Below are 17032 nucleotides of genomic sequence, written 5' to 3' on the forward strand. Positions count from 1 at the left end.
TAAAATACGTGTGAATAGTAATTATTAAATTAAAATGTTGATATAGTTTTAACATATTTTTTCTGGCTTATTTTCATTGGAACTCTTTTCTAATCACCTTTTATGCTACTTATGTCTTAATTTTCATTTATTAAATATTTTTTCTTTAAATGTATCGCCTATATATTTTTAATTCGAAGTCGCGATCGCCATATAACATGTCACATAACCCAGGCACGATGATGCAAGAGAGTATCTAGAACACGTTTGCTAAAATTATTCTAAAACAAACGTGTTTTACATTTATAGACAAGTTTATATAATACAAACATATACAGTATAGTACCTCTAACAATATGCCTTAATGTGTCTAAATAGAGGGAATAAAATCCATAGTAATTATCTTTTTAATATTAAAAAGGTATTCGATATTACATAATATGTTCGCTGACATTTAGAATATTTATTTAGAAGTCGGTAAGATGTTGCGTTACTTTTTCTAATTTACATAACGAAGGCTGTTTTTTTATTATTTTTAATGTGAGTCTCTTGTTAGTCAAAACTCAATATTTCAAATATAAGTGTCAATATGTAAAAGTTTAGATTACTATTACAATATTTGGGTCGTATAAAGAAATCGCATACAATGCAAATTGTAAAATTGCATATTACTAACAAAAGATCACATATACTCGGCCACATTAACACATCGGCCTCGATTGTGCCTACGCACTTCTCACTAGTACGGTCATTGGCGTCGAAACACTTGACGGATACGCGCGTACACATCATAATAAGCTATTTTGCGAGGATACACTCATTAATACTATGAAATCTATGTATAAACGGTTCTTTGAATGAAATAATTATGAAGATTCATGTGCGCCGACCGTGAAACGGAACGGTCCAGACCGGCCGTAACTTGTCCAGTACACGGGTGACGTCTCGAAAAAAATAAAAAGTTTGACATCTCGGATTTCATAGGCTTAGGCGAGTTTTGTGGAATTGTGCTTTCGTAAATTCTATGTAAAATGATATGAAATGTAAAAAAATAAATGCGTAAAACCCTTTGTCACCTGTAATTATTGTGTTATTTGCGTCTTTTGTTGACCAACACCGGTAAGTTTTTTCTATTGTTTCATATCAACATTTTAAAGTGAGCAATAAATTCTACCTACGATTTTCCTTGTCAAATCATTCGGATTTGGATTTAGATTATGACCTTAAAAGTTATTTTACTACATTAATGTTTTCTTTTCTGCCTTTTAACATAAGCAATGATTCATTGACAGTCATTCATTGTTTAAAGTTCTCGTAACTACGATTTAAAAAGTAAAAGTATTTCTTTCTTTACGGTCAAAGTTTATTGTAATATAAATAAGTTAAGAAATCGAAAACGTGACATTATTAGTATATTTATTATTAATTATAATCAATGATTACCAATGCGACGAAACTAAAGTTGAAAATAGGAAACTTATCCATTGCAATAATAATTATATGATTACACCACTCATTATGAAACATTTATTTACATATCTCATTAAAATTATCAATATTTTTACTATAATAAATATATTTATTAAAATGAAATATTTATCAACTCGTAATTTAATTAATTAAATTGTCGATTTAACTGGTAAATCTTATTAATTTATTAAGTATGTTTATCATAATTAAAAAATTAAAGCATGCAGTCAAACCATGATGAGCATAAATTTTTATATGATTATTGAGTTTTAGAAAAGACTAACCCTTCTGTATTTTCAATGGCCCTTATACCGGATACAGTGATAGGCTAGAGAAAAGTATTGTTTTTGATATAAGAAAAAAATAATTAAGTAATCATTTCATACTTATAACGGGCAGATTACATTGGCTGACTTACATTCCAAACTGAAACACAATGTTAGCTGTTTGTCTGTCGAATGGTTTGTGCATGGATAGGACCCACCCAGATAAGCGTACATAAAACTTTAGCAACCATTAAATAATATAGAATTATATAAATGATAAAAAGGCCTGGCAGTAATATTTATCGATTTTGTATGCAAAAAGCTTTGAAAACTTAATGTCTATGTTTTGTAATATCAGGACATTTGATATTGTTTTCGAGATGCTCTATGTACACATACATACTTTATAAAATATATACAAGCACATTAAAGTAATTTTAATCCAAATTATTGATGAGATATACATGTATAATATAATATAATGGTCTTCATTTGTTTATATGTATATATAGAGAAGTAGTATAGTTATGTCAGGAGATATAATAGAAATATATAATTGTATACAAATTTAATTAAACATAATATGTAATCAAACATAATAGTAATAACAAAAACAGTAGTTTATATTAAAATTAAAAAATGTTAGCCTTTTTACGGTCAACAGCGAGTGGGCATTGCAAAATTGCATATATTGAAACTGTGTGGGTAAACTTGTCTTTTAAATCTAAGGACGTATTTTTGCTTGAAATATTTGCTAAAAGTCTTAAGCAATACATACTTGAGTTTTTCTTAATTTGGTAATTCTTTTGTTGCTAAGGAACAATATTGTTATTTTTACATTATGTATGTATTATTTACTTGACAAGTTATAATTATGTAAGTACTCAAATTTAAATTTAATTTAGGATTACTTATCTTGAATTATATATTTTGAATGAAATGTTACCTGTTACAGTTTTTCAGTTTAAAAATATTATAAATACATGAACTTATAAATACGGCTCTCTGATTCGGATTTTTTCTTGATTTCATCTAGTAATGTATATCACTTTGTCCTTATACAGGACATCGGACCTATTCAGACTACCTAGACAATATATTTTTTCTATAAATGTATCATCATCATCATATTCAGCCAACATTAATCCACTGCTGGACATAGGCCTCCTCACAGGCGCGCCAGTTCTCCCGGTCCTGTGCATTATAAATGTATAATGTATAGTTTCTTTTTATTTTATTTTTAGTTTACTTTAACATTAAAAATAAAGAGTATAAGAGGTACATAGGTCTCCTAGCTAATTTATCCGTCGCTAGTTAATGCAAATTAATTAACCGAAATCAAAGCAAAATATTCTTCAATCAGGTAGAGTCATCATCGTATCACAGTATTGAATTAAAAGTTAAGTCACTGGATAGGAATGTAGGCTCTAATAGAACTGGCAAGAAACTCATTAGTTACCCTTTTTTACTAATTTACATAGTTCTGTTAATTAAATGCAATTGTATTTATCATTTTTCCTGCACGCAATCAACAAATATTAATTTATTTTTTTATCAGCTACATAGTCCTTCGGCGAGTAATAAACCTTATTATTTAATATTTTTGTCATGAGATTAAAATAAAAAATAATATTATTCATAGGATCATAAAAAAATATTTTAGAAACAAATACAATTCTTAAAATCAATATCTTTGACTTTGTGTAATCGAGAAATTGTTATAAGTCACCTTTACTCAAGTTCATATAATGATTGTCAATTGTTTATAAAGATCTATATTATTGTAAATATATAATATTCTTGTAAACATATTGTGATACAATTGTACATATAACCAAATTGTTAAGTTGTTAAACATCCCGATGGAAGTCTTGAGTAACAAGATTATAAAGATCAATGTTGTATAATTTCCGAATCACGTTATATATGTTAAGATAATATATAACCATGATATTTATTTAGTTCTCCAATAGTTGTACATAACACACATTCAAATCACTTTTTACATTAACTTAAAACGTAACTATGTACAACCGACTACAGGAGAACACACCATTCCCGAACACAATTACAAAATATATAAATCAAAAATAAATTAAAAACAGAAACAAGAGGTAGTAACTGATTAAATTTTTAAACAAATTAACACTTTAATATATTTGGCATAGACATGTATTTTTTTTCATGAAGTAACTTTTTACACTATCCACTTCGTTGTAACTCACGCTAGACGGTGCTGAGATTAATTTGCTGGTGCTAAGGTATTTTATTTCTGACGTAACGGAAATTTGACAGATTTTTGACAATCAATACAAACATTCAACTAATATTATAAATGTAAAAGTTAGTTTGTCTATTTTTTACGCTTTCACATTGTAACAAATCAATCTATCATTATGAAACTTAGCATATTCATCTACTGTCTAACACCTCGCCTCTCCCTCACACGCGGTTAAAGCCCTATTATTATTATATATTATTCATTGTATAAAGATTTTAATTTTGAATATAAATACAATTAAAATAAAATAAATGTCCCACTGCTGGGCTGGTGCCAGATTTCGGAGCATATGGATATACAAATAATTTATATAATTTTAACCACTGTCATATGTTGTGCATAATATTGTCTGAAACTTGGCAATGTACCAAGAAGGTCAAGGTTGTATACAATATATATATATGTATACAGGTCCAGTGTCAAACAGTCAACGTACTGCTTAAGTTAATATCTTAATTATTCGTTAAAATGTTGACAATATCCGATTTTTTTTCAATATTTTTCATACATGTAGTGCTTAAAATACTCTGCAACTTAAGATTTAATTTAAGTGTTTCTTTCTTTTCAATAATAAATGATATATATTATATTGCCTTACAGTATAGTACAGTACAGTAACAGCCTGTTAATGTCCCACTGCTGGGCTAAGGCCTCCTCTCCATTTTGAGGAGAAGGTTTGGAGCTTATTCCACCACGCTGCTCCAATGCGGGTTGGTAGAATACACATGTGGCAGAATTTCAATGAAATTAGACACATGCAGGTTTCCTCACGATGTTTTCCTTCACCGTCAAGCACGAGATGAATTATAAACACAAATTAAGCACATGAATATTCAGTGGTGCTTGCCCGGGTTTGAACCTACGATCATCGGTTAAGATTCATGCGTTTTTACCTCTGGGCCATCTCGGCCCAGTTATATATATTTATTTGTTAAATTTTTAGTACCCAGAGGACCCACTGGGTATTAAAGCTGTGATGGCTCAGTGGTTAGAAACCGTGAATCTTATAAATGATTTCAAGTTGAAACCCAAGGGCAGGCTTTGAGGCAAGGTACAGAATTTTTTGTGCTTAATTTGTTTTTGTATCATGTTCAGCGGCGAAGGAAAACATAGTGAGGAAACCTGCATGTAGTAGGTGAAAATCTGTATGCATCCCGCATCTTCTTCATAATCTTCTTCTCAAAAGGGGGAGGAGGCCTTAGCCCAGCAGTGGGACATTCACAGACTGTTACTTCTTATTAACAGTATATTTTCTTTCTATTATTTATAATTATACATTTTGACAACACAATCACTACGACCTTGGTGTGATAAGAATTATCAAATAATCTTTTAAGATAAAAAAAAATTTATTGACTTTTTAGTAATTGTAATTTATGGAGTTAGTGTTCATTGATATTCATTCAGGATAATTTATTTAGTGATATAAAGAGTTATTAATAAGTTAGTAAGTTACGCGGTTAAATCTTGTAAAATGACGATTCATAAGTGCTTATAAGGGCTTATTATAATAAAGTATTTTATTTGCATTGCATCAGTATTTAGTGTAACTTTAGAATGTGTGACTACTTCCTAATGTTTGCTTGTAAGTTTTAATTAAAGCTTGCCAGAAAATATTTCTCTTACAATTAGATTTACTTCATTGTATTAATCGCTTTGTCTTGTGAATGTCTTCTTGATCTCTTTTCTTTAGTTTTTGTCGTTGTTTGATAACAATTACTATTGAAAATTTTATATTTTACAAAAAAAAAACCTCTGAGTTTCATTCACCGGTTTTTCTCAAGTCTTGGTTTTTTCTTTACTAAACCGGTGAAAGTTTTTCCATTAATTATTTTATATTAATAAATGTAATGCTTAATCTATACTAATACTACAAATACGAAAGTAACTCGTGTCTGTCTGTTACGCTTTTACGGTTAAGCCAACTGATTTTGATACTTATTTTATTTAGATTTTATACCTAACACAGCCTCCCTCCACTTTAACACGCGGGCGAAAACTAATATTTAGTAAAAGAATTCGTTCATATAATGATTGCACATTCGTGAAATACTTCGTGTAATGTTAAATTAAAGAATAAACTAACAATAGTTGTTTATTGTTTCAGATACAACATCCGGCAGTTTGAATCTCCTGACTCCATCGTCAACGACCAGTCGTATTAGAGATTTTACGTCCCGCATACAAGAACGTGCGGCGTCCAACTTACTTCCCAACACTGCAACACCATTAGCACCCATCTCACCAGCTCGGACACCAGACGACCAAACACCAACACCGAGAAGGTCAGATAACCTCCTCAGACCGCCTCCGAAGATTCTCGTAGACACATCAAGCCACAGATCACGAAGTCAACAAAGGAAACGTGACGAATTACCCCAGAAGAAACCTAGCTACCTTAACTTGGCGTGTTCAGTAAACGGCTACACAAATTTAACAACATATGATTCGAAATTGCGCCAGGATATAAACAAAAGCCGCGAGGCATCTCCCATTCGACCGATCACACACAATTACCAGTACAGAAGTGAAAATAACTCTCTACTTGTCCCAGTTCCTGTCAGTGCTAATAAACTGCTCGTGCCGACCTTCGGACCTCATGATACTCGCACGAATTTGACACCAAAAGCGCCTTCCAAGGCGCACACCGACCCTCACATAGCTTCACCGGTGCATGCCTTCATGGCTGCCGAAAATAAACAGCTTAAAAACGATTTTTTAGGCCCAAGTATGACGACTGCAAGTCGTCCATATATATCGAACGAAAGCAAGACCTTCGCTACGTCGATGTTACATCAGAAAGACGAGGTGGATAACGCAAAGGAAGTGACGTTTAAATCGAGTTATTCGGAGACTAATTTCAGACAATCCGTCACAACCAATGGTAAAGAAACGAGGTTAACATCTGAGTCGTACACGATATCCTCAAATGGGGTGTCGAAACGGGTCGAAATAACGAAGGAAAATGGCGAAAAGTTGACAAGTCCAATGAAAAGTTTTATACAGCAACGCGTCGAACGCCTATACGGACCGGGTGCGCTTGCTCAAGGATTTTTTAACCAGAAAAGGCACAAATTGAAGAGTTCCAGCGAGGACGACGACCTGAAAGTATTGACGGAGAAATCTCTGAATTGTCCAAGCGAACGATTCGTCTCGCCCCGCAAATCGAACGAAAGCTTCGACAGCGAGAACATTTACACGAGTCCGACGAACGAGGACCCGACAGTTCTGCCCGTGCTGAGGCATCTGAGGCCGGAATTCCGCGCGCAACTACCAATCCTGTCTCCGAGGAAGAGTTTGAAATCTGACCTCTCCCCTCAGAAAATAGAACAAGACATTCCGGAACCATTGAAGACTGAAGTTGAAGAGGAGAAAATTAGTGATGTGACAAACGGTGTTTCTGTGATAAATTTAGACAATTCAATTAAAGAACCGGTAAATGGTATGAACGGTGTTGACAAAGCCAACGGTGAAGTGATTAAAGACGCGTATTATTTCATAGATTTGGAAAAGAAAGAGACTGAAAGGTTGATCGCGTTGGCTGTTGGAGCAGAGAAAGAGCTGGAGAGTTTACAGGTGAGCTGCAGCTGTATATTAGTTTGTTAAGTTGGCTTGTAAGCTCTCTTTCATAATTGACTTCACATTCGAATGAAGAAGACATAGTATTGTCTAAGTAATCAACCCCTTGTATATGTATAGCCAAAAAATCTTATAATCAAAAAGCCCGATACAGTTTTCCATTTGATATATTTTACTCGAATATCTGAATGAGCGAGCTCGGGACTACTACGTCAACTGTGAAAGCGTCGGGCAAAATAATAATATGATGACGTCTAAAGTTTTTATATCATTCATCATCATTAAAAATAAGTTTTCTTTACTTGATCAAAACATCTACGGTCCGAACAATGCTGTGTCTTCTTCTTTCGAATGTCAAATCAATAATGTCAGAAAGAGAGAAATCAGTGTCTAACTAAAGAGCCGCTTGGCAACGTTTATAAATGAGGCCGCATCGCCGCAGATATTCTTTGGTAAATATAATTCAATTGTTTTATTTTAATGCATTTCAGAATAATGAGAATATAAGCGAAGAAGTGCTTGGATTACTGCGCGCTGCTTCAGGCAAAGCACGATTATTGGCGACGCAGAAGATGCAACAATTCGAAGGTAGGATTAATCCTTTGACGAATCTCTATGGGCCACCTGATAGGTTGACTACCGCCCATAACATTACCACTATAAATAAATATTAACTATCCATTATATCGCCATTGCGCTACCAGTCTTGGGAGCTAAGGTGTTATGCTATACATGTGTATCAAACAATGCGCATTGAAGTAGCATTATGTAATAAGCTCCATAACCTTCTCCTCTAGCGGGGGAGGAGGCTTTTGCCCAGCAGTGGGATTCTTACAGGTGGTAACTTACTTATGGATATTCTACACAATGTACGTCGATTGACTCCATTTAGTATTTGATCCTTTTATACAATACTATACTACTATTACTATACCAATATTTGATGAATAAATATCAAAGAAGTCTTTTTTTTTTTCTTTTAAACACGACATAATTGCCATTTTTTCCCTAAAATATGTAAAGGGTTGTCGGAACTAATTAAATGAAATTCTAGTAAATTAATAGGATCATGTTAAGTAGCTTCAAGCTCATGTTCATAAATACTGAATTTAACTTACAGGCCTCTGCTACAACAATATAAACGAACGTGGTGACGAACAGTTCCCCACCACGCTCGAAGATCTCCAGGGTTTCTGGGACATGGTGTGTCTGCAGGTCAGGAATGTGGAAGCGCTCTACGAGCATTTGAATTTGCTCCGTGCTAACAACTGGCAGGAAGTGAGTGGAAAATTTTCGTTTGATTTGTCACATGATTTATTTTGGTTTACGAAAAATCACTTAAATATAATATTAATATAATAATAACTTAATTTAACATTAAAGTAGTAGAATGTGATGTTAATTATAATTAAATATTTGCTTAAATTAGTCTACTGGTGGTAGAGCTTTGTGCAAGCTCGTCTGGGTAGGTACCACCCACTCATCAGATATTCTACCGCAAAACAGCAGTACTTGGTATTGTTGTGTTCCGGTTTGAAGGGTGAGTGAGCCAGTGTAATTACAGGCACAAGGGACATAACATCTTAGTTCCCAATGTTGGTGGCGCAATGGTGATGTAAGCGATGGTTAACATTTCTTACAATGCCAATGTCTAAGGGCGTTTGGTGACCACTTAGCATCAGGTGGCCCATATGCTCGTCCGCCTTCCTATTCTATAAAAAAAAAAAGTGTTATCGGGGCTCCATTGCATTTATCTACCTCTAGTTTTATTCTCAATAATTGATTGTACACTGCATTGTCCGTCCATTTTATATAATAATTATAAAAAAAAATCCAAAAGTAATGTTTTTTTTTATAGAATAGGTAGGCGAACGAACAAATGGGCCACCTGATAGTAAGTGGTTACCACCGCCCACAGACATTGGTATTGAATGAAATATTAACCATCGCTTACATCGCCAATGCGCCACCAACCTTGGGAACCGGAACACAACGATACCAAGTACTGCTATTTTGCGGTAGAATGTAAGATAGTGGTAACTACCCAGACTAGCTTGCTCATTGCCCTACCACGAGTTATGTAAGTAAGATTATAATGTTTAATTTGTATAACGTATTCCCAGACAGCGGCGCCGGCGGCGCGGCGCGCCCCGCCCCCCGCGCGCCGCGCCCGCGCCCCCGCCGCGCCCGCGCCGCCCAACGAGAAGGCGCGGCTGGCGGCGCAGAAGAGGGAGGCCGACCGCCGAGCCATGCTGGAACACCGCAGGTCGGTGCCGCGCCTCCCACGGCTATGAGATGATACCCGCTAATTTTTTGTTTACACATTAGGCTAATTTATTTATTTATTATAATATCAACACCGACAAGAATTACACTAATAAATACAATTGAGTCTTTAAACGTGACGTTCTACGAATCGAGTGTCTCCTAAATTATAGGTGTTGCAATATATATAAATATTAAAAATCAAAATATTTATAACAAGCAGAAAAGAACATTAACAATTAAATTATTATAAAATTATCACATGATTTGTATAAAATGAATAAAATATAAATATCTGAGAACATTTAAATTTTTTAAATATTAATTTCTGTTTATAATTCATCTCGTGCGTTTCGGTGAAGGAAAACATCGCGAGGAAACACGATGTGTCTAATTTCATCGAAATTCTGCCATATGTATATTCCACCAACCCGCAATGGAGCCGCGTGGTGGAATAAGCTCCATACCTTCTCCTCAAATAGGGAGAAAGAGGCCTTAGCCCAGCAGTGGACTTTTAATAAACTGACATCTTAATGTTATATGGTTCATTCGTTTGAAATTCAATTACATATATTTGTTCTAAAACAAGAAAATCCTTTCTTTTCGAATTTTAATAATAATTTTAATTTTCGAATTATAATCGTAATATTACACTTACTATTAAAACTATAATCTTTATTTAGCTGTCTTTATTCGGATTTCGAAACTCGTAAGAATTTTAACAATGTTTCAGTGTTGCCCCGTCGCATGTTTTTTTTTTAAATGTTATATATCCATGATGTTATAAAAACTGAGCATGATGATACCGTCCCTTAATTGTCTAATTTGATAAACGATTACTGAAAAACATTACATTCGATTTACAAATGTTATTTTTTTTTACAAATACCAACCAGATTTTTTAAATATAATTATACTGGCCGTAGAAAAGTGTTCCCCTCTTATCCAAATAAATAATAAAATAATTAGTATAATTCCATTTTATTAAGATCAATGTAATCGGCATCATAAACTCAATATTTTATTATATAATTTAAACAAACAAAGTTTAATCTAATAATTTGTATACATATAAATAAATAATATTAATATTGTTTTCAGACGTGTAGCGCGTGAGAGACAACTTGCGACGCGCTCGACTCCGTCTGCGAGTGAGCGAGACAACGACACTGCAGTTGAGGGCAGTCAGGTGAGACAGACTATTGAATCTATATACAGATGGGAAAATCCCTCTATAGACAATAATAATAATCTATTAACACGAGCACTGTAATAAAATTGTACATTAATCATCCTTGTCCAATTAAACTAGCTCACATTCAGAGATTGTATGTTTCACGATTGTATTTTCCTTTACCTCTGACAGATAAAAAAAATAGTTTATAATTAATTTCAATTACTACATGGGACAAGTATAAAAAAAACATGGTACCATAATATAAGTTACTCACTAACTTGTACGGTATTACTGTGACTTGTGGCAAAAGACACCACGCTCACATAATGTTTTATATATATATTTTTTTAATTATTAGATGTGTTATTATGTATATTGATTGTGATATTTTGGTTCACTTATGTACTTAGTTAAGACGAGTAAAAAATAACAAAATAGTTATTACATAAGTAGCAACTCGTAGTTTAGTCAATTCAAACTTTAAACCAATCTTCTTTAAAATATACATCTTCACACTTCTATGCAGAATAATACATTTTTTATTTAACATTTTACTATACATACTGCAAAATTATATATACTAAAATGTCGTAAGAGAACTAAATATAAAAGGCTTGCTTATATCTTAGTGATTTCTTAAAACATAGCCAAGAATAAAAAACAAATTTAGACTCTAGTAACAGTAACAGCCGTTTAATGTCCCACTGCTGGGCTAAGGCCTCTTTCTCCCTTTTGAGGAGAAGGTTTGGAGCTTATTCCACCACGCTACTCCAATGCGGTTTGATAGAATACACATATGGCAGAATTTCAATGAAATTAGACACATGCAGGTTTCCTCACGATGTTTTCCTTCACCGTCAAGCAAAAGAATGAATTTTAAACACAAATTAAGCACATGAACATTCAGTGGTGCTTGCCCGGGATTGAACCCATGATCATCGGTTAAGATTAATGCGTTCTAACCACCAGGCCATCTCGGCTATTTAGACTCTAAATGAGATATATTGTCAGATATATATGAAGTTATGTAATATTTTGCATGAAATACAGTTGTATTGAGTTTCGTAGTGTCGCTAAGAATTATAACAAATTTGAATTTTTCTTTACAGGAGGTAGAAATCTTTGTAGGCAAAAGTGCAAAATCAATGGTCGCCCAAGGAGACTGTGCCAGTCATGTCTCCGAAGAATCCATCGGACAGAGCTGATTTGCTTGTGACCTCATAGAATATATTAACCGTCTTAAACATAATCAGGGTCATAATACATTCATAATTGTGAGTTTTAATTTGCATTTTTTTTAAATCTACTATCTCGAATTAAATGTTAAAAAAAAAATTAAAATTCATCATATTAAATGTATCATTTATAAAATATTCAATTTACTTAAATATATATATTTTATGCATATTAAAACTGCAATATCAATTTGTCTAATAATGTCTCATTCTGTATTTATTTTGCTAACATTCAGTTAGGTCCATTTTGAAATTAAGTAGCATAATATTTAGGATCGTTGCTTAATAATCAAATAGAATAAAAGCTTTACTGCCATTTACGTCACTGTCACAGATTATTAATGTCAGAATGGACAAGACTGAAACGAAAAATCATTCCTATTAAAAAAAAATGACAATCCCAATATTGGCGTAATTATAATCTATATAAAAATTAATACTCGTAGCGTCTGCCTGAATTTATTCTTATAATTAAAATGCACCTTACGCTGATGAAATAAGGTTTATTATTAGATATAGCTTAAAGATACTATAACGCACCCATTGTCAACGCAATATAAGTTCTTTTTGTATAGAAGTTAACCATTTTATATTGTAAGCGCTTTTAAATAATGGAAATATATGTAATTTTTCTTCTTTCAAATTACATATTAACCTTTACATATATAAGGTATAAATTGAATACAAAAGTATATAATAAATGTTTAATATTCTTTTTTATTCTAGATTATGTAATGGCCAAGTGTAGAACGGTTTTGTAGATGTTAAAGCTAGCGGGCTTAGACAAGTTGCTTTTGTAAATTGAAAATTAATTCATATGTCTGTAAACAGACTGTCAAACAAAATGAAGTAACAAAAGTCGATTCAATAAGTACTCAAAATGTTTCAACCTTTTTTTTCATTCAATTTGAAATTTTATCTTATATTGACCAGCAATTAGTTTTCACTACCGTTACATTCTGCTATAAATGATTTCTGCATATATTGTTCCTAGTGAATTTGATGATATAACTCAAATATGCTTAGAAACTAGAACAGATTGACCGCTTAAATGTAATAAATGTGACATGCTATAAGCTAATAGCGGTTGAAAGCTACATACATATTTCTCTCTTTCTGTCATCAGGAATTTAACATTAAAAGAAGAAAACAAAGCATTAGTTAACACAATCGCTATACAACATTTATTATTATGGAGATACTTTAAATTAATACTTCAAATAATTATGTTACTTTGTCTAAGCTCGCTGATCCCAAATTGTAACTAAATTCATAATAGAAGAAAAATCTTACATATGTTTCCTATATTATATGTATAAAAAGATATGACAACGGACTATGATCTCTTAACTATCAATGTTTATGCTTGATTTAAAAATTGAACATGTATAACGAATCTTCTAATGTTGCTAGCACATAATAGTAAATTATACTAAAGTTGCCAGATCAATAAATTGAAAATTTAATAGCAGTATTATTTGTTTATGTAATTTTTATTGACGGTTATTTCTTTACACAAGATACTTCAATGAAATATATAGACTAACACATTAAAGGTCGAAGCGTGGGAGATTAACAAAATGTATATATCTGACGGGGAACGAATAGAAATTGGTTGTTTGATGGCGACAATGAAATAGAAAGGCTGGTCCGAATTAATTTTCTTGTGATTGACATTTTGAACATTTTTAAACATTTTTTTGATGTACAATGTATATGTTTTTTCAATAATTAAAATATGATAAAAGTAAATTTTGCTCACAGTGTTGTGATCATTAAAAAATCAAACGAATTAATATTATTTTGAATACCTACTCAATTATGAAACATTAAGTCTTATTTTACACTAATATCTTTGTTTAAAATTGATAATAAATTTGAATAAATTATTGTTTAATTGTATTTTTGTTTTTCTTTTAATTTAATAATAAACTCTTTTTCCCCAGTTATTGAACTGTGAGTAACTGGAACTACTTTTCTGTTAATTGTTCGCATAATTAAAAAATATTATTTTATCATCCCATAAAGCACGTATCTTAGTCATAACTCGATCTTATATTTTATTTAAAGCCTCGAATCTACCTTAAAATTACTTTTCCTTTTCAATAGAATAATTATATAAAACATTTCTTCATTTGCTTATAGTCAAGGCTATAATTTTTTCCTCAGTTAATGTAATAACATAAATAATAAATGTGACATTTTGCGACGCAAATTCTCACTTTTCTCCATATATTATGAACTAATTAGTACGAGGCACGTTACCACGTGCCTACCTAGCTATATACAGAGCTAGCTACCACTAGCGCACACTGATTCATTAAAGTTTTAGTCACTGTACGTAGTACACAACTACAAACGCAAAAGCGTCTCCAAGCTGATTTATCTTTACATTATACGCCCGTAGTATATACTGACCGTAGAGTAGCACCTCATATGTATTATTATATAGCAGTAGAGATACTATAATACTACACACACATGTAAAAAGAAGGATAACATGTACTTATACATCGTAACATCCATACCTAAAAATCCCTTTAGTTATCTTCGAGTTACTGAAGGAAAAATGTAATAATTAACGCAGCGAATAAACAAAAACTGTGTATATTGTGAGTATTGGTATCTGACAACGCCGGCTGATCCATAATACCTGAACCACTTTCGAATTTGGGGCGCGGTGTTTTCGTTTATAGCATATTTTTTTACTAAATTTACCATTTAAATATACGTGAAATTAATCTCTAAATCACAATCAAAGATTAAAGAAAAAAATAAAATCTGAATACGCTAAAACACAATTAGTCCTAAGTATTAGAAAACTGCGTTAGGACCCCATGTACGCTTAAAAATATTACCTATCTTTTTTTAATACTTTGGAGACTTTCTCTTATGTAAAGAAGCATCTTCTACCAAAGATAGTGCTCACACGACAACATCTTAAAATCTTGTGGCCTAGTTGGTGATATAACAAAACGATGTAGTTTTAAGATATCTGATAAAGATTTTACATGGTACAAGGCACAAAGTTAATAAAAAATATAGGACTCTCCATCCTTTAGACATTGAGACCACCTTTCATAGTTTACATCCAAATTAACAAATACTAATATAAATCCACCCAAAAGACAAACTTTTTAACCAATGCAAATAGGTTTTTAAAGAAATGCAAGCTTTATTATAAGGCAAAATAGCAGCGTACGCTTGATACTAACAATTATTTTAATTAATTGAAAAGACAATCCTGCTTAACAAAGTTAACCTATTTGAAATGCTATCCCTTTATCTAGCAATATTCCTAAGTATACCACAAAATCATTTTAAACGTGCCTAAATGATGAAACCATTGAAAAAATCTGCCACGATTAGCAACGGAATTGTTCAATTAAATGCACATAGTAAATTTCAGTATATGTTTCAATTTGCAGCTGAAACATGGACTTTAGAGAGATTCTTCATCTAATTTTCTCCATTGGGGAGAACTGAGAAGGTTGGTTCATTTTTCTCCCAGATAACCGGTAAATTCCAATTCAAAGGGAAAATGTTGCTAGTTTCCTTGCCACAATTTATATGCTGTCATTATTTCTACTGCAGATATTTAAAATTTTTATTTGATTTGTTGAGTTTTTTTTAATAGATGTACTTTTTATTTACATATTGTGGCGAGTTTGAATGTATCAGAGCTAGATTAGGAATTACAGATTCGCCTATAACAAAAAAAAATTTAAACTTTTTAGACATTTAAAGACAAATCTGGACTGCTATTAGCAGAACTCGGGATATGAATCTAATATCTTGAGTTCAACACATGAGCATCTAAATTAACAATGTAATTAAAATAAGATGCTTTCTGAATATATTTGTCGCGAGACAAATTTTTTTGAAGTTGAACCAACATATGTACTTTTTAAATATAAAACAAAGGTAATGATGTAATTATAAAATATTTATTTTAATGTCAAAAAAAATAAAAAAATCGAAAAGTATTTTATTTATCATTTTTTTTTTATTATTAGTTATTGCTATGCTATATTAAAATCTTGGTTGAAATTGTTTAGTTTTGCGTAAATGAATATATATTTTTATTCAACTGAAATTAAGCTCTGAGCATATAACCATTATTTCTATGGGGGTTTCAGAAACCTTCTTCTGGGGCTTCTGAGGGCGTCAGGAAAAATATAATCATTAGCTAGTAATGAATATTAAATAATTATAAATTATATTGCTAAAAGACTGGGTATTCGTTCAATGTGTTCGTTCAATCCATAGATAATATCTTATTTTTTTAGTGAACGAAATTTAATAAAATATTGGCATAATATGTGAGCTCGTAAAAAAAAGTAATAGAATTAAATACATAACAACACTAATTTAAAAACTTTATTTTAAAGCAATTATAAGTTAGAAGACTTTGCACGTAAATAATTTTTCTACCATATTTTAATTATACTTAAAATTTTTCGTAGTCTGTGGTTAAGTTTTACTTACAAAGGTTATGAATAAATCGATACTTTTTATAATAATCACAATAACATTATTCTTATAATGCTTTGAAGTGAACAGTAAGTCGTGGTATTTATTGATATTTATATAATGAACATAATTTTCGTAAAATGAAATGCATTTAGAAACAAGAATCAGTTGTCTATGGGTTGACAGCCTATCTCCGACGTCATAATCATAGTTTTATTTTTGCTTATTTTAAAATAGTTATTTAAATATAAATGAATATAGCTAAATAATTATTTTATAATTATAAATAATTTTTGACACAAAACTT

General features: G+C 31.7%; 1 protein-coding gene across 3 annotated transcripts in view; it reads left to right on the forward strand.

Annotated features, from left to right (window-relative positions):
- LOC126779053 (uncharacterized) overlaps positions 1-14004 on the forward strand; it is a 54264-nt gene extending 40260 nt beyond the window's left edge. For all 3 annotated transcript variants that reach the window (XM_050502831.1, XM_050502832.1, XM_050502830.1), the window contains 6 exons: positions 6104-7572; positions 8067-8163; positions 8696-8853; positions 9699-9841; positions 10942-11029; positions 12127-14004. In XM_050502831.1, the coding sequence (XP_050358788.1) occupies positions 6104-7572; positions 8067-8163; positions 8696-8853; positions 9699-9841; positions 10942-11029; positions 12127-12222 (2051 nt within the window). In that variant the 3' untranslated portion in view covers positions 12223-14004. The remainder of the gene's footprint in view (positions 1-6103; positions 7573-8066; positions 8164-8695; positions 8854-9698; positions 9842-10941; positions 11030-12126) is intronic.
- The last annotated feature ends 3028 nt before the right edge of the window (positions 14005-17032 follow it).

Source organism: Nymphalis io, chromosome 28 (genome assembly GCF_905147045.1).
Source record: "Nymphalis io chromosome 28, ilAglIoxx1.1, whole genome shotgun sequence".
NCBI classification, from domain to species: Eukaryota; Metazoa; Arthropoda; class Insecta; order Lepidoptera; family Nymphalidae; genus Nymphalis; species Nymphalis io.